The following is a 23,225-nucleotide window of genomic DNA, read 5'->3' as shown; positions in this document are numbered from 1 at the left end:
TGATTTAGAATGAGTGGATGAGACTCGAAAAGTTCTAAGTATTTCATGTGCGTAATTTTGATTAACATTATTGTCATATGCATAAAAAGGTTCTCATTGGAAAGACCATCCGTAATGAGTCAAAAACATAGGATTTTACACGTAGGAAATTTGAGAAATGTCTTTCACAACTAGGACTGAAATAACACTGCGCGAAACTGGATGATTTTATTGAGCACAGAAAGCTGCTGAGGCATGTGGGAAGTAGCGTCAGGGGCCAGAGCTTGGCGCCATACTTTTAGCCGTAGCGCCAGACGCCAGTATTGGCGCCAGGCGCTACAGTTAAAAGTTGGCGCCAGTCTCTGTTTGCTGGCGCCAATTTCTCCCAATACCGAGCCAGAAATATGCGTTCTAATTTCGATCGGTTTTTTCGTATTGTTTGCTCGATCCTACTTCCTGATTGAATTTTTTCTCATTTTTCTGAAACCCATATGTGTTCTACATATGGACATAACCTTCTGGGAATTCATGCTCTATCTACCCGATTGAACGCTCCTGGCAACAAAGGGTATATCTGAGATGTTGAATTTACCAAACCATGGAAGTGAGTTTTTTTCTAAAAACTCGCGGTGTTCTATCCACACGCGTTAACCCTTCACGGTTAGGCTTCTACGCGGTGCATCTGAATAATTAACCATGGACCCTATTTGACTAAACCATATCCCGAACTTTAGAGAACTAGCGCCATGGTTAGGTTGCGAACTCATTGCATCATATTGTGCCTACTTGACTAATTGTGCATTATTTGTTGCGCATATATATTCTATGCTCCTCCTAACCGTTTGTTGATTTGTGTTGAGATTATGACTTAAAAAACTTTGCCTAATTAATTAATTAATTCGAGTCAATAAAGTTTTTCTTCTTTTAATCGGAATTGACCTAGTACGACTTTAGGCATACAAGTTGACTAATAATATCGAAAACAGTCCCAGACTGAGGCTCCAATGTTGGTGCCAAAATCTGGGCTGTAGCGCCACTGTATGGTGTGTAGCGCCAGCCATTTACTTAAAAGTCTGGCGCCAACCACCATATTGTGACGCCAGTCCTGTCGCTTGGCCGACAGTTCGGATTATTTGTCGAGTCATCACCTAATGTCTAATTTTTCAGTTTCCTATTTAATTCGGTTAATTCTGCTTAATTGAATCAATATTTAAGTTTAGACACTAAATCCCATGGTCTTACACAAGAGTCCAAGCATGTCACTTACACTCAATACACACACCATTACATATGCCTTGACCATGATTAAGAGAGTCTTGTGTGCGCGCGTTATTTTTTGTCATTTTTTTTAGGGGGGGTAAGTCGGATATTAATCCTCCAATAAGTAGTACTTAAGTTCCCTAAACACATGTACATTATTGCTCCCTAAAAATATGCATACTTTTTTCTTTTCTTAAACAAAAGCCATAAAGTCAAACTGATTTGAGTCAAATAATTAAAACGCAAACTGGCTTAATCTACAGCGCGTGGTCAAGAAAGGAGGGACGATTAATCAAAGATAACCTTTTCGTACAAGTCCAACTTTTCGACAAACCTATAGCCCGCAAGAGGAAAGCAAGAGTTATAATGGCAACTCAGGAAGAAGTTAACGATCTCAAAAACCAATTGACTACTGTAACTGAGACACTAAATCTTCTCGCACTTAAGATCGAGGATCCCGCGAAGCAACAACAAATGGACCTCATGCAAGAAAGCCTAAGCAAGTTGTCCAGTGACTACAAGTTTCAAGAACTCACATCCCAAGGGGTCTCGGTGGATAAGGATCTTCTTCCGCAGAAGTTCAGTGCCAACGACATCCCAAAGTTTAAGGAAATCGACAACCCCTACTTCCATCTAAGAGCATTTGAAACAATAATGAGTATCAAGGGTATCGATAAGAAAATTTTCCCTTCTCTGTTCTCGCTATCTCTCGAGACCGTTTGCCAACAATGGTTCTTTTCTCTTGAAAAAGAAAAGACCTCTACCTGGGAATCCATAGCTAACGCTTTCGTTGATAGGTACAAGTGCAACGTTCAAGTCGAAACTGACCATAGAGAACTTGAAATTCTCAAGCAGAAGGAGAATGAAGGCTTCACATCTTTCTTTAACAAATGGAGAAAAACCTCAGCTAAAATGATCGAGGTACCAAGTGAAAAAGAGTCCGTGAGATTGTTCATTAAAAATCTCCAAGAAAAATATTCAAAACATCTTAAATATCAAAATAACCTTCATACCTTTAAGGCTGTTTATGATATTGGGATTAATATTGAAGATGACTTAGCTAAATCTAAAGCTGCCAACAATAACTCCAACAGTGGTTGGAAAGGAAAGAAGAACGACAATCCTTCTTCTTCCAAAACCGCCCACTCAAATAATGTTAGCGCCTTTAATCTAGGAGAAGTCCTTGCCATGAACAACCAAGGACAAAAGAAACTGTTTAGGAGAAACTTCACTCCTATTGGCATGAGTTATGACACCGCGTTTGATCGACTAAATGCAAAAGGTCTTATAACTCCCATTGGACCATTCGGAGATCCACCAGTCGAGAAAAGGTCGCCTAATTGGAACCTCAATGCACATTGCAAGTATCATCAAGGTAGGGGCCATTCTACTGAAAGCTGTTGGAAACTTAAGGAAGCTATCCAAGACCTGATTGACAGTAATAAGCTGTCGTTGCCTCCTGCCAGTAAGAAACCGAGTATTGATAATGCACCTCTAGCTCACACATTGGTTATCTCCGATGAAGAAAGCGAAGTTGACCCCTCATCTCTCATTAAGCCTGTCAAAGTGACCAAAGAAGAAGAAGAAGAGATCTTTTTCGATGTCGAGGATAATCCTCCAGAACTAGCAAATGAGGTAGAGATACGAATACTCACACTATATCTGAGGGAGACATCACAACTGTTACATGAAACTCTCAAAATTCTGAATGAACTTCGCAAGGAATATGATCAAGAACCTAAGAAAGAATTCACACCAGTAAAAACGACTTATGAGGCAAAATACTTTCCCTTACAAGTCACCGAAAGACCCAAGAAGAGCAATAAAATTTATACTCCAATTGGGATCCCGTATGCACAAATGTTTAAAATGCTCTCCGAGAGTGGCAAGGTCAAACCTCTCGAACCAAGACCATTTGAATCATTAGAAAGAACAGATAGATATTACTGTCAATACCACCGGTAAGGAGGACACACCATAGAAAACTGCTTCAAATTCAAGGATTTGGTGCAGAAAATGATTGATAGAAAGGAATTAGTCCAAGTTTAACAAGAGGAGGATATAAATGTTAATGGAGTATGGGACAGTGATGAAGAAGATGTCTATCTAAAAGACATATTAGAACCTTCACCTTCCATGTCATACACCATAGACGACATTTTGGCTGAAGAAGATGCATCAATAGACGTCCTCACAAGATCCGGGAGAATACAACCTCCTGCTTCAACGCAACCCATGCCTACCGTACAACAAGTTCCCATACCTATCATCGAAGACAATGACATTGTTAAACAATTCAAGAAGACAAAAGTTGAGATGAATGTATGGAAGCTTCTAGCAACATCTCGAGAACATAGGTTGGCTGTGATGAATGCCTTGGATAAAATCGGGATCGATTCTGACACCACTCCTGAGGGACTAGCTAATTTCCTCACGAGTGATCTCCCTAGTCCAATTAATCTAATCACTTTCTCTGATAAAGATTTACCCCCGGAAGGTGACAAGCACTACAAAGCGTTAAACCTCACAGTAGTCTGCAAAAGAATGAATGTTCCCATGACACTTGTAGACAATGGATCAGCTATTAACGTCTGTCCACTTAGGACTACGAGGATGCTCGACATAAAGAATGAGGATTTAACTCCGTCCACACAAGGAATAAGAGCTTACGATAATACTCGACGTCAAGCTCTTGGCAAAATAACCCTAAATGTGACGGCAGGAGCAATAGAATATGCTACTACTTTTCAAGTGGTAGACATCAAAGCCTCATTCAATCTGTTGTTAGGACGCCCTTGGCTCCATGATCTAAAGGTCGTCCCTTCATCTCTCCACCAACAAGTGAAAGCTGTAGTTGGAGGAATCCCCATCACCATTGATGCTTCGCCAATGAGGATCAAGTCAATAGAGAATCCAATCATCAACGTGGAGCACGACGAAGATGATGAAGACCTATGGGGCTTTAACGAAGAAGTCTCCTTAATCCAAGAGGATGAAAGGACATCTCTTTGCCACGACCCCCATTCCAACATGATTATCAACACTATGCTGAAAAAACAAGGACACTTCCCTGGGATGACCTTAGGAAAGAAGAAGGGGATAGCAAAATCGATAGAGTCACCTGGCCTCCCTAAACTAGATACTTTCGGACTTGGTTTCGAACCGACTCGGAAAGATCTCAAGCGAGTCCAGGACAAATTGAAAGCACGTAGGGACGCTCGCATTCAAAAGAAAGCAATTCCAATGGATCAGTACCCTCTTACGCTTAATGGTCAGTTTATAAAAGAAGGAGAGGACTATCCATGCTATGAATTTCCCGAACCATTTGTTGTAAATGGCATACGACCACCAGGATTCGAGATTTTCTTAGATTGCTATTTCACTGATGAAATCCCAATTCCCGTCCATAAGGAGAAAACACCTCCATGCTTTGACTTTAACGTCATGGGATTACTGTTTGGGCGAGAAAAGAATGAGCCAGATTATGAGGAAGACTACTCCTCACTCATTCAAACGGTCCTACAAAGCGAAAACTTCGATCCCTCGAAGCTAATTACTCCAGCTGAAGGATTACTGCAAGGGTGGCGCAAGACTATCAAGGTGATTACTCCGAGTGGGAGGAAAATATCAATCACGACAGGACAACGACCAATGTTTGGAGAATCGTCATGGTCAAAGTCAGAGCCTGAGTCAGAGTCTTTCTCTTTAGAATCTTCTAAGTCTTTAGTTATAACGCCTTCCCTTCCTGTTTCTTCTCCTAGGATAGTTAGTGATCCAGTCCCTGAGGACATATCACTCTTTGATGTAATGATCTCAGAGTATAATAATATCGCTCATTCTCCTTACTTCTCGTGTTCTTCCCTAACCCAAGATGACGAACATTGCTTAGCTAACGATGAAAAAGATAAAGAATTTATTAAAGCAATGGAAACACTTGAAAAGAAAACACCAGTAATTGAAGAGACTGAAACAGTCGACATCTCAAATGATTCAACTCATAAAAGAGAAGTTAAAATCGGACTAACATTGAATAAACAAGAAAGAACCGATTTAATTAACTTGCTTAAAGAATTTATCGACGTATTTGCTTGGTCATATGAAGATATGCCAGGCATTAACAGAGAAATAGCTCAACACACTATACCATTAATTCCAGGAATGAAACTTGTAAAACAAAAGCTACGTCGAATGAAACTCGACGTAGCACTTAAAATAAAAGAAGAAGTTCAAAAACAAATAACTGCAGGTTTCATCAAGGTATCCAAATACCCCGAATGGGTCGCTAACGTCGGCCCAGTTCCAAAGAAAGATGGAAGGGTAAGGATGTGTGTCGACTATCGAGATCTAAATAAGGCAAGTCCAAAGGACGACTTCCCTTTGCCACACATCGATATTCTAGTAGACAACACAACAAATCACGCGCTCCTCTCATTCATGGACGGATACGCAGGGTACAATCAGATTCTCATGGCGGAAGAAGACATGGAGAAGACAACTTTTATCACACCATGGGGCACTTACTGTTACACGGTAATGCCATTTGGGTTGAAAAACGCAGGTGCTACTTACCAACGTGCAGCAACTACCTTGCTCCATGACATGATGCACAAAGAAGTCGAGGTATATGTAGACGACATGATTGTGAAATCGAAAGACCGTCCAGGCCATCAAGTAGCCTTAAGGAAATTTTTTGAAAGGCTAAGAAAATATAATATGAGGTTAAATCCCTCAAAATGCACTTTTGGAGTTACCTCGGGCAAGCTCTTGGGATACGTCACAAGCTCTAGAGGAATAGAGATAGATCCAACCAAGATTAAAGCAATCATGTCAATGCCACCGCCCAAGACCGAGAAACAGATTCGAGGATTCATTGGCCGGTTACAATACATAAGTAGGTTCATATCAAAACTAACAACTATATGTGAACCAATCTTCAAAAAGCTCAAGAAGAATGTACCAGTAATATGGGATGACGAGTGTCAAAAAGCCTTTGACCGGATCAAAGCCTATCTCGCAAATCCTCTCGTATTAGCGCCAGCACTTCCTGGAATACCTCTTAGGTTATATTTGACGGTTACCAAAGAGACAATGGGAGCCATGCTAGCACAAGAGGTAGAAAACAAAGAGAATGCAATCTATTACTTAAGTAAGAAGATTCTCGAATACGAAACACGCTATACACCACTCGAGAAATTGTGCCTCGCTTTGGTGTGGGCCACAACTAAGTTGAGACATTACATGTTGGTGCATACCGTTTTCGTGGTATCTCGATTGGATCCACTCAAATACTTGTTCGAGAAATCAACGCTCAATGGACGTATTTCAAGATGGATAGTCAACTTAGCCCAGTTCGATGTACGGTTTATGCCACAAAAAGCTATTAAAGGATCTGTGGTGTCAGACTTTCTGGCAGACTTTCCAATAGAAGACTCGACACCAATACAGGACAGTGAATTTCCAGATGAAGATTTGATGGTCACTGAAGATGATACTTGGACCTTGTATTTTGACGGAGCCTCAAACCAAAAGGGATGTGGTGTCGGAGTGTTATTAGTATCACCTAAAGAAGAACACGTCCCAATCTCAATAAAGCTTGATTTCGACGTTACCAACAATGCTGCTGAATATGAAGCATGCGTGGTAGGCCTTGAAACAGCCCTGGAATTGGGAGTAAAGAAGTTAAGGATATTCGAAGACTCTTCTCTGATTATCAATCAAATATCTAAAAGGTGGAAAGTAAGGAGTGAAAGCCTAGCTCCTTACCAAACTTATCTGGAAACTCTTACTGATCAGTTAGAGAAGGTAGAATACACATATCTACCTAGAGAAGAAAATCAATTTGCTGATGCCTTGGCAAGATTAGCCTCAATGGTTAGGATTCCCACGGATATCGAGCAAATGCCTCTAAATATCGAAAAAAGGCACAAACCGGCATATATACAGGCTATAGAAGATGACGATCTAGTCCAAGACGAAGATGAAGAGCGAGAAGAAAAACCATGGTACACAGACATTCTCAATTATGTCACCAATGGAGAATACCCTCCTCATGCTGACAAAAGAGCTAAGCGAGCCTTGAGACTTTTGGCTTCTCAATATGTACTCATAGACAACGAGCTACATAAAAGGGTACCTAAAGGTCGAGCTCTCCTATGTGTAGGGAAGGTGGACGCACAAAGAATAATGAGAATGGTCCACGAAGGAATCTGTGGAACTCATATAAATGGCAAAATGTTAGTCCAGAAAATAATGCGAGAAGGGTATTATTGGACTACCACGAATAGGGATTGCCATCAATATGTTAAAAGATGCCCTAAGTGTCAAATTTATGCCAATTTACAGCACGTTCCTCCATCTTTGCTCTATACCTACACATCACCATGGCCATTCTCTACATGGGGAATTGACATAATTGGCAAGATCGCTCCTCCAGGGACAGGAGGCCATGAATTTATTCTAGTAGCGATTGATTACTTTACGAAGTGGGTTGAAGCACAATCATATGCTAAACTCACCGCAAAACATGTAGCACTTTTTATCGAGAGAAATATCATTTGTCGGTATGGAGTCCCACATGAAATGATAAGTGACAATGGAACTCACTTTCAAGCCGAATGTGAAGAATTGCTACATAAATATGGTATCCAACATCATCATTCGTCCCCTTATAGACCTCAAGCAAACGGAGCAGTCGAGGCAGCTAATAAAAATTTAAAGACTATCATCGAGAAAATGACATAAAATTACAAGGATTGGCCTGACAAGCTTCACTTTGCATTGTGGGGCTATCGTACGTCAATCCGTACGTCAACAGGAAATACACCATTTTCTTTGGTATATGGAATGGATGCCGTACAACCTGTCGAACTAGAAATACCATCTCTACGTATTGCGCTAGAAAGTAAACTCGATGAAGTCGAATGGATTAGGGCACGATATGAAGAATTGATCCTACTCGACGAAAAACGACTAGAAGCTCTACATCACACTCAGTGTTATCAAACTCGTATGGCTAGACATTTTAATAAGAAGGTCAAGACAAGAAATATCAAAATAGGAGATTTGGTATTAAAGGCACTAAGGAAAAATGTTTTAGATCCAAGGGGAAAGTTTAGACCTAATTGGTCTGGCCCCTACATTGTCAAAACAATCCTGTCAGGTGGTGCAGCAAAATTAACTGACATAGATGGCAATGAATTCTCAAACATGACCAATCTTGACCAACTTAAAAAATACTACCCATAATTACTTGAGTAGGACACTCAAGAGAGCTACGTTCGGCCTGATTCCTTAGGAAAGGATACGTAGGTAACCCATTAGGGTGCGACCACTTTAATTTTCGACATATCCGCATTCCATAATAAACAAAAAAGTCAACAAAAGTCGGAAAAGCAACTGGCGTCGCAGAACAGAGTCTGGCGCCAGCAAAAGGCCATCAGCACCAGACGACAGTATTGGCGCCTGGCGCCAGACCTCAATATCTGGCGCCAATTCGCAATTATTGACGCCAATTCAGTAATAAAATCTGGGCGAATTTCGGCGTATTTCGGAAAATTTTCGACTTCCGTACTCGAAGAATTTCTAGAAAAATCAATTTTTTCGGTTTTTCATTGCTTTAATAAAACAAATTTAAAGTAACAATTTAATTGAAAGCTGAAATTTCATTAATAAAATAAAATTGCACTATTAATGGAATTTAAATAAAGCTGAAATAAATTAACTTTAAATAAAAACTAAGAATCTAATAAATCGAAAGCTAAGCAATGTTCTAATCTTTCTTCTCCTTCTTTGCTCTTTTCCAATTCTTTTCTGCCTCCTCCTCTTCATCCATTACTTTGGCTAGTAGGCATCCTTTAGAGGACCTACATTCAATCTTAGAATAGATTGTTTCGCCTTCAGCTAGCACCCCATGCTTCTTTTCCACCCAAACCTTTTTGTCTGTAGTGGTAGCTTTCCTTTTCCCCTTGTCTTTAGTAGAATTCTTCTTCTTAGGCATTATAAGTGTCTTGAACTCAATTCTTGCACCTAAGCGTTCCTTGGCCGATGTCACCCTGTCACCTAGACGATTCTTCACATCAGTTCTACCCTGATAATTTGAAGACTTCTTCAGCAACCACTTCTTTACATCATTAGGCAAAGAAGGGGGAACCTTTTGGGTAATCACTTCCCATAAAGGTCTAGCGCTCCAGTACGTGTCAAATTTATCTACTTCTTGAGATATGGGATACTCATAGGGAGGACGAAGATCCCCGGAAGGAATATTTTGAAGCAAGCCATATTGTCTCTTTACTCTGCAGGGATAATAATATGTCATGAGAGACAAGCTTGGAAGACGGCAGAAAGGTTGCTTGTTAACACCAACCATCCTTTTTATTTTCCACCATGGGATGACCCACTTGATAGCAAAGTCACGTGATTCAAAGACTTTCTTCCACCCATGGCGCCCAATTTTAGGGATGCGCTTCTTTCTTCTTACAAAGCAAGTGGGCGTATAACTTTCAATGTCGTCCGGAGGGCTAATTAATCCTAGCCTTTCCATTAGCCACATCTGAAAAAAAAAAAAAAAAATTCAATACAAATAAATCAATATTACAATACAAAAATATATTTTTTTAATTTCTGTAATTAAAAATATTATTTTTCTACCTGTAATAAAATTGGAGAACCGCGAAGAGGTGCTTTTGGGTCCCTTTTCAACTCATCTAGACTAATCATAGTCTCTCCAACTATTAAAGGCATCGGATTTCTCCCTGATTCAATTTGTTCTAGCACAATGGTTATAATTGATCGACCCTCATTAATTTTACCACTACTAAGACAATATTGATTAAGCATGCAGAATAAGAACGCCCTTCTTCTATATATGTGAAGAGATTCAGAAAGCGGTTTATCAAAATAATAGCGTGCGAATTCTTTTAAGTTCACCACGTTGCCATTCACTATCCTTGATGAATCACTTTCCTTCAAATTAAAGAAGCGCTCGAAATCCTTATAGTAATATGCATCTACTCTAGGGATCACTACCAGGTCTATTGCAGGGAAGCCTAAAATAGCACCAAATTCCTCTGGCAAAGGGCTAATTTCATCATACCCTATTCTAAAACAATGTGTGTCAATGTTCCAATATTCTAAAGCGGTATGAATGAAGTCTATGTCTAGATCTACCCCTTTAATGCCATATATTCCCCCCAAGTGAAATAAATCCAATTCTTTTCTTTCTCTAGCATTGAGAGATCGACACCATTCATGAGAATATTGGGTGAAGGTTTTAGTGGCTAAAGACATGATTACTTTCTTTTTTTTTCTAAAGAGAAGAATAATTTTTTCGCTGGAATTATGTGAATAATCGGCTGAGCAGGGGGCTATTTATGCACAAATTGCGAGGAATTTCAACCTGACTGGAATACGTATTCAGCGTCAATTGGCGTCACACACCCGAAATTGGCGCCACACAGCAGCTCTTGGCGCCACACAGCAGCTCTTGGCGCCACACGCTAGCAATAGCGCCTGGCGCCAGCTGGCGCCAAGTCAGCAGAACAGCCGCGTGCTCAGTTTGCGTTTTGATATTAAATCGGAGTCGGTTACTGACTTTATGGCCCCGTTTTAATTTCTTCTAAATATCTTTCTATCCTTTTCTTAATTAATTAAATATAGCAATTATGTTTAGTTAATTTTTTATTCTTTTTTTGGATTTTTTTATTGAAATTCAAATATCAGCCTTTCTCTCCGTTTATTTTTCCTTTTTATTTTTTCCTTTTGGGGGAGAGAGTCGGATAATACCCTCCATCAATAATAAAAATGACGGAATTTTTGCGCAAAATTGTTATCACATTTGCACGCACTAACATACACTAACATAATAATACATAATAATAGATTTACAGAACAAAGCGTCTAAGTAACAAGTCAAAGGCAAAGTTCTAAAAAAAGTCAAAATAAAATGCATATACAGAAATAAACTACGGCGCCGGAGGACGCAGGCCCATCATGCCATAAAACTGCGCCGTCCGAGGAGTTACCTCTCCACCAGCTCCAGCCTCAGCACCAATTCCAGTCTCCGTAGGACGAGGGAAACTCAAAACAGGACCGCTCCAGCCAAGGCCAACCTGAGGTTGAGACCGCGGAGGCTTCTGCGATGACGAGCCAACCTCGTACATCCCACCACCTCTGAAAGCCGAGGTAGCCTCTCCTAACGGTGCAGCCGGAACCTCCTCAGAAGAAGACCCTGAGCCCTCAGCAACGTCGGCTCGAGCAGCCTCAGAACGGCCACCTCTACCTCCTGACGAAGTGCGACGACGTCTCGAGCTAGACCTCGCCGGCTCTCTTCGCCCCTCAGGCCTCGTACGGGTGTGAGAAGCAATCGGCTGACCCTGCAAAAAGAAATAAATCAGAAACAAGGTGAAAACTGAAGCATAGTGCAGAAACAATAAGTAAAGAAAAATTACCTCTCGGACAGCGTCGTCTCGACGACAGGTAGCTGCATTCCTCATCCGGACGAGTTGGCTCCGGAAGGCATCTATGCATCGTGCCATAGCCGAAACCACCTCGGGTGAGAACTGTCAAGGAAAGTTAAGTCAGTAAAAATGCATGATAACTAAATACAAGATTCTGAATTAGAGCTAGACTTACCCTGGTCTGGTGACGAGGAATCGACCGCTCCACGAAGCGCTCGCCCTCAAGAGCCGGAGAAATCATCTCCTCGATCGGCCCGTACATCCCCTGGTAGTGGATGGACATACGGGGTGGCACAAACTCAGTGGGACCATCCTGATAAAACATAAAAGAAATCAGTAAGGTGTTACTTGGGGGCTACTCAGCGAAAAACGAAAAGCCAAGAATCTTACCCTCACATCCTCGGCCGGCACGGGGGCTGGAGCTAACAAAGGAAGTAGCTCCTCAGCATAACTCCGCCCAAGGATCACATGGGACCGCCAAAGAAAACCAGGCTCCTCAGCCATGCTCGACAACTCTCTCTCGTCGAACATGTGGCGTGGTGGAGGAACAGGAACGACAAAGACATCGGAAGAGTGTTGTCTAGCAACTCTCTCTCCTAAATACGCAACTGCTCCGTAGGTCCCCAGAAAATAACGGCGCTCAGCAGAGTACTGTGCGGCTAATCTAGGGACTGTCCAACCACCCCATGGTCGGTATGCTACCTCAGGTCCCTATAAAAAATATCAATCGGGTAAGAACATGTATAAAACGTCGCAGAAGAGCAAGATAGGCACCAAAAAACGCATCGAGATGATCCGACTCCGGACGCGTGCAGTAGACAGGTCCACATGGTGGCCGCCCCAAGAGGCGCTCACCGGATACCCCCTCGGCGATGGTCTCGCCGGCACAATGGAAGGAAAGTATTCATAGAACCAGATCTACAAAAGGCTAAAGCATGAGTAAATGCTAACTAAACATACATGGCTAAATTTTATAGGGAATAATGTTTACCTCTACAACCTTCCAGAAAGCGGACAAAGCGACATTCGTCCTAAGAGACCGGTGGCGACACGAGTCCCTCAGTGCGCGAACGAAGTCAGTATAGGCCAAGCTGGCCCAGTCATAAGTCCCGATCCGCCGGAGATCGCGAACAGCAGGGAGATAGTAAAGCAATGCCTTACTACCCCTATCAGGGGAGAATGTCCCTGACAATAACATTAGCACAAAGATGCGCACCCGCTGCTCTCGGGTGGTCGCATCGTCATCAAGGGTCGCTGCCAGCGTCGAGCGGCGAATCCCTCTAGCACTAAACTGAGTCGTTTCGACCTCAGCTCGGGCCCGAACAGCAATCGGCCCCAGTAGTTCCTCGACCTCTGGAGAAAAGACGTCGATACCGCCGTCGAATGGCAGCGGCACAGAAGAGAACTCCAGTCCTGTGATAAGACTGAAGTCTGTAGGAGTGACCATCATCTCACCCCATGCATGGAAAATGAAATGTGTTGGTGGTGTCCCAAAAGAACTCCACCAGAGCGCGTACTACGTGGTGACCCCCGCTGGAGGCAACCATAGCCTCGGAGGTCTCAAACAGGGCAACCAACCCGCAAGACTCCCATAGAAGTCTCGTCTCTCGATCTCTGGCGATATGCATCCTATACAAATCGCCGAGACCATCGCAGCCAGAGCCGTGATGTCGCGTCCTTCCCGGCTCGGTTCCTCGTATCACCTTCTCAGAAATATAATGGACAAGGGCAAAGAACAAGGTCTGCTCATCCCACTCTGGGAACTGACCAAGCGAAGTGGACGGTGTAGTGTCGTCCTCCACGGGCTCATGCTCCCGTCTAGTGTTTCGGGACCGTGAACCAGAGCCTCGTTGTCTAGCCATGCTGTACAGAATCATCATAAATCAAGGTTCTATAGTATCTAAAGGTTTGCCTAGCTGCATGATACTATGTTCGCAAAAACAGAGTACGTAGTACTAAAACAGAGCACAAATTCGAATTGAGCATGATAAGCATTTTTCAAGCAATCAAACAATTTCTTGCAACACTATAGTGATTATTGTGACAAATTGAACAAGAATTGCTAGCAAAAACATCAAGAATGAGCCACGTTGTTTTTCACGACCTTAGGAGGTCCAACAATGGCGGATTGCTCATTTCTTCGCCAAATTGGGTCAAACAAGTCTCAAATTACTCCCAAGGCAATATGCAAACATAAACAACCAATTTCATGGCATAAAACTTGATAAACAAAGCAAATTGAGCATCATAAGTTTTGAATTTTCATGAAATTCGTGAATGAACATGCCAATAATTCATAAAAGCCGGTGTGAGTTGGAAGAAAACTTACATAGATCGGGAATATGGATGAAAAGAGCTTTGATTTGCAACAAATTTGAGCGAATTCGGTTGAGAAACGAATAAGCAACGATCAATTGAAGTTTCGACTTCTTTCGAGCAGCGTTCGCAACAAACCAAAGCACGAAATGAACTGGAAACGGGAATTTAAGGTGATTCCCGTGCTGGCGCCAGCCCCTAGGCATTGGCGTCACATTATGTGCTTGGCGCCAGACGCCAATTTCAGCGCATGGCGCTAATGCGAAAAAGCTGGCGCTGATCGATTTTCAGCGACGCCAAAGCAGCCAGCCACCTTTTGGGGTAGTGCTAGCCTTCTGCAATATATTTTGGGTTCCTTGGTACGCCAGTTAGCCCCTTTGAGCAATTTGACATGATTAGGTAATCGGCTTGATTACATGAAGTGATCGACCTGATGAAAAGATCGTCTCACTAAGCTTAAAGCGCCTAAGCATTGGCTCATTAGCAAAAGGAACCGACATACAGGTTCATTAGCAAAAAAAGGGCACCGACGTATAGGTTCAAGAGCAAAGAGCGCCGACGTACAGGCATAGCAAAAAGCAAAGTTCAGGCGAACTTTTAAAGATCGACGGGCGTGGATCTTCGATATTTTCCTTTGGGAGATTATCGCATCAAATGAGGATGACTTCAAGAGAAGATGTCTTCGGCATCATTCCCTAGCTTGCGGAAAGTTGTCACAAACAACTGAAGGTAATTTCGGGGGAAATTGTCTTTGATCATAGTTCCTGAGGCATGGAACGTGATCATAATGCGGATGAGAATTATTTCAAGGGAAATAATTTTCGATGATATTCCCTTGGACGTGGAATATTATCACGGCGGGGGAGGATCGTTTCAGGCGAAGCAATCTTCTAATTTGGAAGCAGTTACAAGGCGTAGCAGTTTTCATGCGGGATGACATTCTCTAGCTTGCAGGAGGTCATCAAAGCAATCGGTTACTTTCAGAGACGTGTGCTCGACGGTGCAAGATACGCGTTTCTTAACTCTTTTATCTGTTTAGCTAATGCTAGTTTTTCAGGTATCGGCGTTACAAGATTGATTTAGGATCGCAGAACGATCTGAATCATTCTCCGTCCCTATCGATACTTTGACTTTCGTTTTTCGAAACTTGCGTTTTTCCAAACTCAGTCAAAGTGGGGGCTTCTGTAGACACCCATTTGTGTCTCCCCAAAACCAAACCCAGTGATGAGTGCCTTTCACGTCGAATCATAATCGAATGAAACGAAAGTGTGGAAAGGTCTAGTGTTACGGAAAGTTTTATTTTTTATTTCTTTTCTTTTCTCTCTGTTTTTGAAAACTTTATTTTAAGAAAATAGCCAATCCAGTTTGGTTGGTCCATGATATGGGTCCAATAGTGGTGTAGTTGGATGGGTCTTGCAAAGACCTTTCCAACGATATATTATAAGCCCAATTCCGATGGATATTGAGGAATTTATGGCCAATTTACTAAACTGGGCCCGGTTTGAGTTTTAAGTACGGCCCAATGATCTAGGGGAGGGCCTAATATGATTTATCATTCCTAATGTAATTAGGAATGGTTTTGGTCTTCTAGAACATTCTAGAAGGTTCTTATAATTCTTAATTCAATTAGGATTCTTTAGAGTTTTAATTAGATCAAATAGCATTTTCGACTGAAATTATATTATTTTATCTTCCAGTACGGTAAGTTTATCAGATTTTCGAAAACGTGTTAAAATCCGGTTTGGCGTCCAACCCCAGGCCTTGGCGCCTGGAACCAGGATTGGCGCCAGACGCCAGCCATTGGCGCCTGGCGCTAGCCACTGGTCCTGGCGCCAATGAGCCAGGGCTGGCGCCAAGTTGTTTTTGCGATCTTCAGACTCTGTTTTGATAAATTATCTTTTTTGGCTGATTTTCTCTATAAATATTGTATCAAAAACTCCGTTTTGGGGGACGGATTATCATCTATCATTCACCACTTCTTTTATTCTTAAGTTTTAATAAATTTCGTTTTCGTTCATTCATCTACAATCTTCAATCGTCAACAAATTAGTTTATGAATCGTTAATCTTTCATTCATTCTTTCTAAACTTTATTCTTTAACACAAAATTCCGCATTCACAAGATCTTGATACACTTAGCCATATTCGAAGTTGCCTTCGCCCTAGACGTGAAAGGTTTTAATTTCTGAGGGTTTGGTCCCAAATCTCTCTCTCAATTATTTAATTTAATTATTTTGTTTATTATTTTTCTTGAAGTTACTAACGTGTGTATTTTGTTATTAGAAAGAGGTACGAGGCATCCAAGTAAGTACTTTATTGATTTTATTGATTTTATGATGTAGATATCATGTTTAGATTGTTATTATGATTCCTAGTATCATGTGTAGGGTGTTTCTAATATTAAGCGTGATTAAAAATATGATGCTTCCTATGTTCTTTCTAACATTTATGATTATGATTGATATTGATTATTTATTATGTTGCTTGATTTATTTATTTATTGCTTGATCACCTTTATTGCATGTTAAAGGGAATTTGTACTTGCAATCACGCTTGATAAGATAATTAATAATCTTGTTAGGTTAATTGTGATTATAATTCAAGTGATCGCCAATAATAGATTTATTTGTGCATTAAATTCAACCAAAATAGATTAAACAGGTTTAGGGTTAATCCTATTGATTGTATGTTAATCAGAAAGCGCACATGAATACGAGCAGAATAAAGTAGAGGCCTATTATTAGGGCAGGTTCAATCTCTTTTAGGTTGGATTTGTACCATCATCCCCGAACCCTTATTTGGTTCATGACCTTATGGAGTTGACGATCTCTTGGATCGTTAAGGGGTGTAACCTTCACCTCGTGAACGGTTTACAAGTTCCTTAAAAACTTGTTGGCGACTCTTTTGCTCTATCTTCTTCCCTTTTGGACGCCACCGTACTTTAGTGTATGATCACAGTGGGGTTTAAGCTAGTGGGATTTTAAAGGCTTGAAACTATTCCCTACACTTATTAAGCGTGATTACAAGTATCAATTCCCTTTAAACATGCATACAAGGCTTGATCAAGTAATTACAATAAATATAATCAAGTAACATAATAATCATAATATAAAAATTATAATCATAATCATAACAATTATAATAATCATAATAATAATAATTAAAAAATAATCATAATCATGTTAAAGCATAATAATAGCAAGATCCTACGCATGATAATAACAAGATTAATAACAAACCCTAGAATGTCACTAAACATCAAAGATCAAAGCTTTAACCCTAACATGATACTAACATGCTATTTGGAAAGAAAATAGGAAGTATCGCAGGAATCATAATTGATATAAGCAAATCACCCTAAATATCATACTAAAGAAAGCATCCTAACATGATACTAGGAACATCCTAAACATGATACTAGGAATCAATAAAACGTCCTAACATGATACTAGGAATCAAAATAACAATCTAAGCATGATTTCTATATCATAAAATCAATAAATCAATTAAAGCACTTACTTAGATGCCTCGTACCTCTTTCTAATAACAAAATACACACGTTAGTAACTTCAAGGAAAAAAATAAACAAAATAATTAAATTAAATAATTTAAATAAAGATTAGGGACCAAACCCTCAGAAATTAAAACCTTTCACTTCTAGGGCGAAGGCAACTTCGAACAATGCTAGGTGTGTCTAGTGCTAATGTATGAGGAAATTGTGTTTGTACAAGGGTTGGTTTAGAAAAGAGAGAGAGAGAGTAATCAAGATATTTTTAATGAGAATTGGTGATTGAAAAAGGGAAGATATGACCTCTATTTATGGAGAAAAAAGAGGGTCGAAGAATAAGAAAAGAATCCGAATTCGAATCGAAATAGAACTCGATGGACAACAGTTTTTGCGGATTTTGTTTTCATCATATCTTTTGATCTAGAAATCCAAATAAGGCATATAATATGTCGTTAGAAAGCTCTTGAAGTCTAATTTCCAACCCAATTAGAATAAGATTAAAATATTTTGTAGATAAAAAGATATTACTGAAATAGTATTACGGTGTCAGTTTTGGATAGAGTTTCATATCTAATTCATATCTTTTTCGTTATAATTCGGATTTAATATTATAATATATCATTGGAATGATAATTTCAAGAGCTATCCAACAATATAAAATTTGGCTAAAGATTATGAGCACGAAAATAAAATATGACTGTCTTTGAACATCTTTAAATTTGAATAGAATTAGGATTTAAGAAAATGAAAGTTTTTATTTAACTCAAATTCTTTAATCTTATCTTTTCGAAAAGGATAATTAAGACCTTTTAGAAACTTTTAGAATCTTCTAATTAATCCTAATTAGTTTAGGAATAGGATTAACCTTTGGACCCTCCACATGATCATTGGGCTGTAGGTAAGATCCAGTTTGAGCCCAATTTAGTATTTTGGCCATAACTTCCTCATTACTCATCGGAATTGGGCTTATAATATATCGTTGGAAAGGTATTTTCAAGCCCCATCCAACTACACCGTTATTGGATCCATACCATGGACCAAACTAAACTGGAATGCACGTTTTTTTAAAAATAATGTAAGAAAAGAAATATTTTCAAAAACAAAAAGAAGAGATATTTTAATAAAAACATCCTCATCACTAGACTTTTCACATTTTCGCTTTGTTCGATAATCAAATGACGTGAAAGGTATTCATCACTGGGTATGGTTTTGGGGAGACACATTTGGGTGTCTATAACTATGTAGTACTGTATTGATTATTGATTAATTTGAGCATTAATAAACAAATTGATAATTTTAGGTGACAAGACGTTATCAAAGTCAATAAATTACTTAGTTCAAAGTATAGAGCACGTTTTGCCTTCGGTATGTCGTTCTCTATTTCTCTATTACTCCCTCTGTCCCTAAATTACATTCTTGTTTTCCTCTATTATGCGAGGAATAAATGTTAGAAATAGGAATGTAATTTAGGGACGGAGGGTGTAATATTTATCAATTGATAAGTTATGTTTAACTTTTGATTTACACTTGTGATTTGTGAATTGTAATGCATTGATAATTAACAAATTAGTCAGTAATGAATGTATGCTTAATTGCTTAAAGTTAGTTTCTTGTTTTCATTCATATTATCTTTTTTAATTGGTTGTTACCAGTTAGAATCAAATAATTAATTAAAACGTAATTTTTTTTTCAAGAAATATGTAGGACATTTATAAAATAAATTTAACTTATAACTAATTTCAGGTAAACAAATATGAACAAACTAAAATCTATTACCTCCTTTTTCAAACGAAAAGAGCCAGAAAATGACACAACACCCGACGAAAATAATCCAGTTAATGAAGATACTCCTACTCGGACACATAATCATGAAGAAGGTCCATCGATCATTGACAATGACAATGTGGATATCAATTCTTTATAACGTGATCCAGGGTTACGTCCTCCAATATGGGCTTATCCAATTGGAAAACAAAATGAAATAAGACGTGCTTATATTAAATTGGGGCCTTATCAACCTCAATTGGCAGAATATCCATTTTTAGGGCCTACAAAGCTTCGTCACCGATTTCAATCTACTTGGGTTGCTAATTTCCCTGATTGGTTGGAATATTCACCTTCTAAAGATGCTTCTTTTTGTCTACCTTGTTATCTATTTACTGAAACACCAAATTCTCAGGTGAAAACGTTTACTTTGACTGGATTCAAAAATTGGAAAAAGTCAATGACGGGAAACGTTGTGGGTTCCTTTCTCATATTGGAGAAGGTCCATGTACAGCTCATCGAAATGCGGTTCAATTGTATAGGACTCTTCCTAAGCAAAAAGAAAAGATTCGTAATGTTTTTTACAAACAAAGTGAAATGAAAATCAAGCAAAATCGATTGCGTTGAAAGGCCTCTATCGATGTCCTCCACTTGTTAACTACACAATCTTGTCCTTGAAGAGGTCATAATGAAACAAATAATTATGAGAATCAAGGAAACTATCTTGAATTTAGAAAGGTGTTGGCTGCATATAATAAAGATGTTTCCAAAGCTATACGACAGGCTCCTTATAATGCCAAATATACTGCTCCCTCGATTCAAAAAGAGATTCTCCATATTATTGTTGATGAGACTCGAGATGAATCTAAAAGAGAGCAACTGGGTCTTGTTTCAAGGTTTGTTGACAAATATGGAACAATTAGGGAGCGATTGTTTGACCTTATACGATTTTTCAATACCACGGCAGCAACACTTAAAAGAGAATTGTGTTCAGTTCTTGCTCGACATAATTTATCTGTTGAAAATATTCGAGGGCAAGGATATGATGGTGCTAGTAACATGAGAGGTGAGTGGAATGGTTTACAAGCATTATTTCTTTCTGATTGTCCATATGCTTATTATATCCATTGTTTTGCTCATCGTTTACAACTAGCATTGGTTGTCGCATCTAGAGATGTTAGAGTAATACATACGTTTTTTTTCAAATTTGACTTTCATTATCAATGTCATTGTTTCATCTCCTAAACGAGTTGACCAATTGCAATCCATAAAATCTAATGAAATTAAAAGGCTATTATCTATTGGTGAAATAGACAGTGGTAGATGAGCTAATCAGACGAGTACTTTAAAAAGAGCTACAGATACACGTTGGGGTTCACATATTTACTCTATTCATAACTTGATGAAAATGTTTGATGCAACAGCGTTAGTACTTGAGCACATCTCGAATGATAAGTCTTGTAATTCTTCTCAACGTGGGGATGTTGATGCTGCTTTAGATCTAATGATTTCCTTTGATTTTGTGTTCATTGCCCGTTTAATGGAAGAAATTTTGGGAATTGCTAATGTTCTATGTCAAGCCTTACAACAAAAATCCCAAGAATCATGCACTAATTCAGGATATGAGAGAAAATGGATGGGAAAGTTTTTTAGAGACGGTGGTATTGTTTTGTCACCAACATAATATTTTAATACCTGATACAAATTCTCCTTATATAGCTCGTCATCAACAAGATCAAGTTACAATGAATCATTTTTATCGAGTAGAAATATTTTTGGGTGCAATTGATAAACAATTACAAGAGCTAAATCGTAGATTTAATGATGATGCTTTGGAGCTCTTAACTTTAGCATCTTTGTTAGAGCCCAATGACGGATTTAAAAATTTTGATCTTGTGGGGAATAGTTTCAAGCCTTAAAAATCCCACTAGCTTGAACCTCACTGTGATCATACACTAAAGTACGGTGGCGTCCAAAAGGGAAGAAGATAGAGCAAAAGAGTCGCCAACAAGTTTTTAAGGAACTTGTAAACCATCACGAGGTGAAGGTTACACCCCTTAACGATCCAAGAGATCGTCAACTCCATAAGGTCATGAACCAAATAAGGGTTCGGGGATGAAGGTACAAATCCAACCTAAAAGAGATTGAACCTGCCCTAATAATAGGCCTCTACTTTATTCTGCTCGTATTCATGTGCGCTTTCTGATTAACATATATACAATCAATAGGATAAACCCTAAACCTGTTTAATCTATGTTGGTTGAACATTAATGCACAAACAAACTATTATTGGCGATCACTTGAATTACAATCACAATTAACCTAACAAGATTATTAATTATCTTATTAAGCGTGATTGCAAGTACCAATTCCCTTTTAATATGCATAAAAAGGTGATCAAGCATTAAATATAAAATAAATATCAAGCAACATAATAAATAATAATCAACATCATGAATAATAATAATAATAAAACAATCATAATCATCATAAAAATAATGATAATCATAAATCATAATTATAATCATGTTAAAGCATAGCAAGATCCTAGGCATGATACTAACAAGATTAATAACAAACCCTAGCATGTCACTAACCAATAAAAATCAAAGATTTAACCCTAACATGATACTAACATGAATAAATATTAGGAAGAGAATAAAAAGCATCATACTTTTAATCATACTTGATATTAAAGTTACCCTAGACATGATACTAGGAATCATAAATAGCAATCTAAGCATGATATCTACATCATAATATCAATAAAATCAATTAAAGTACTTACTTGGATGCCTCGTACCTCTTTCTAATTACAAAATACACACGTTAGTAACTTCAAGGAAAATAATAATCAAAGCAATTAAATTAAATAATTGAAATAGAGATTTGGGACCAAACCCTCAGAAATTAAAACCTTTCACGTCTAGGGTGAAGGCAACTTCGAATATGGCTAGGTGTTTCTAGATCTTGTGAATGCGGAATTTTGTATTAAAAAGCAAAGAAGAAAGAATGCATGAATGTTAAGAATTATTGATGAAAGAGATGAAGATGATGAAAAGAATTGAATATAGGTGATTGATAAAGTGATTGTTGATGAATGATAATTGTAGATGATGGTTGATGATGGAAAACGGAGTTTTTGATACGATATTTATAGAGAAAATCATCCAAAAAAGATAATTTATCAAAACAGAGTCTGAATACCACAAAAACACCTTGGCGCCAGCCCTGGCTCATTGGCGCCAGGACCAATGGCTAGCGCCAGGCGCCAATGCTGGCGTCTGGCGCCAATCCTGATTCCAGGCGCTAAGGCCTGGGGTTGGACGCCAAATTGGAATTCAACGCGTTTTTGAAAATCTGATAAATTTCCCGTACTGGAAGATAAAATAATATAATTTCAGTCGAAAATGCTATTTGATCTAATTAAAACTCTAAAGAGTCCTAACTGAATTAAGAATGATAAAACCTTCTAGAATGTCTAGAAGACCAAAACCATGCCTAATTACATTAGAAATGATAAATCATATTAGGCCCTCCCCTAGATCATTGGGCCGTACTTAAAACTCAAACCGGGCCCAATTTAGTAAATTGGCCATAACTTCCTCAATATTCATCGGAATTGGGCTTATAATATATCGTTGGAAAGGTCTTTGCAAGCCCCATCCAACTACACCACTATTGGACCCATATCATGGACCAACCAAACTGGATTGGCTGTTTTCTTAAAATAAAGTTTTCAAAAACAGGGAGAAGAGAAAAGAAAAGAAATAAAACTTTCCGCAACACTAGACCTTTCCAAACTTTCGTTTCATTCGATTATGATTCGATGTGAAAGGTACTCATCACTGGGTTTGGTTTTGGGGAGACACAAATGGGTGTCTACAGAAGCCCCCACTTTGACTGAGTTTGGAGAAACGCAAGCTCCGAAAACAAAAGTCAAAG

The 23,225-nt window shown here is 39.1% G+C and overlaps 1 protein-coding gene across 1 annotated transcript; it reads left to right on the top strand.

Moving 5' to 3' along the window:
- The first annotated feature begins 19,269 nt into the window (after positions 1–19,269).
- Positions 19,270–21,199, top strand: LOC145637085 (uncharacterized). The gene is made up of 5 exons (XM_081688595.1): positions 19,270–19,393; positions 19,451–19,808; positions 19,961–20,346; positions 20,705–20,941; positions 21,000–21,199. The coding sequence occupies exons 1-5, from the start codon at positions 19,270–19,272 to the stop codon at positions 21,197–21,199; spliced, it is 1,305 nt and encodes a 434-aa protein (XP_081544721.1).
- Positions 21,200–23,225: the final 2,026 nt, after the last annotated feature.

The sequence above is a fragment of the Chenopodium album genome, chromosome 6 (genome assembly GCF_948465745.1).
Source record: "Chenopodium album chromosome 6, dcCheAlbu1.1, whole genome shotgun sequence".
Lineage (NCBI taxonomy): Eukaryota > Viridiplantae > Streptophyta > Magnoliopsida > Caryophyllales > Amaranthaceae > Chenopodium > Chenopodium album.
This window is presented reverse-complemented; position numbering and strand designations above follow the sequence as displayed.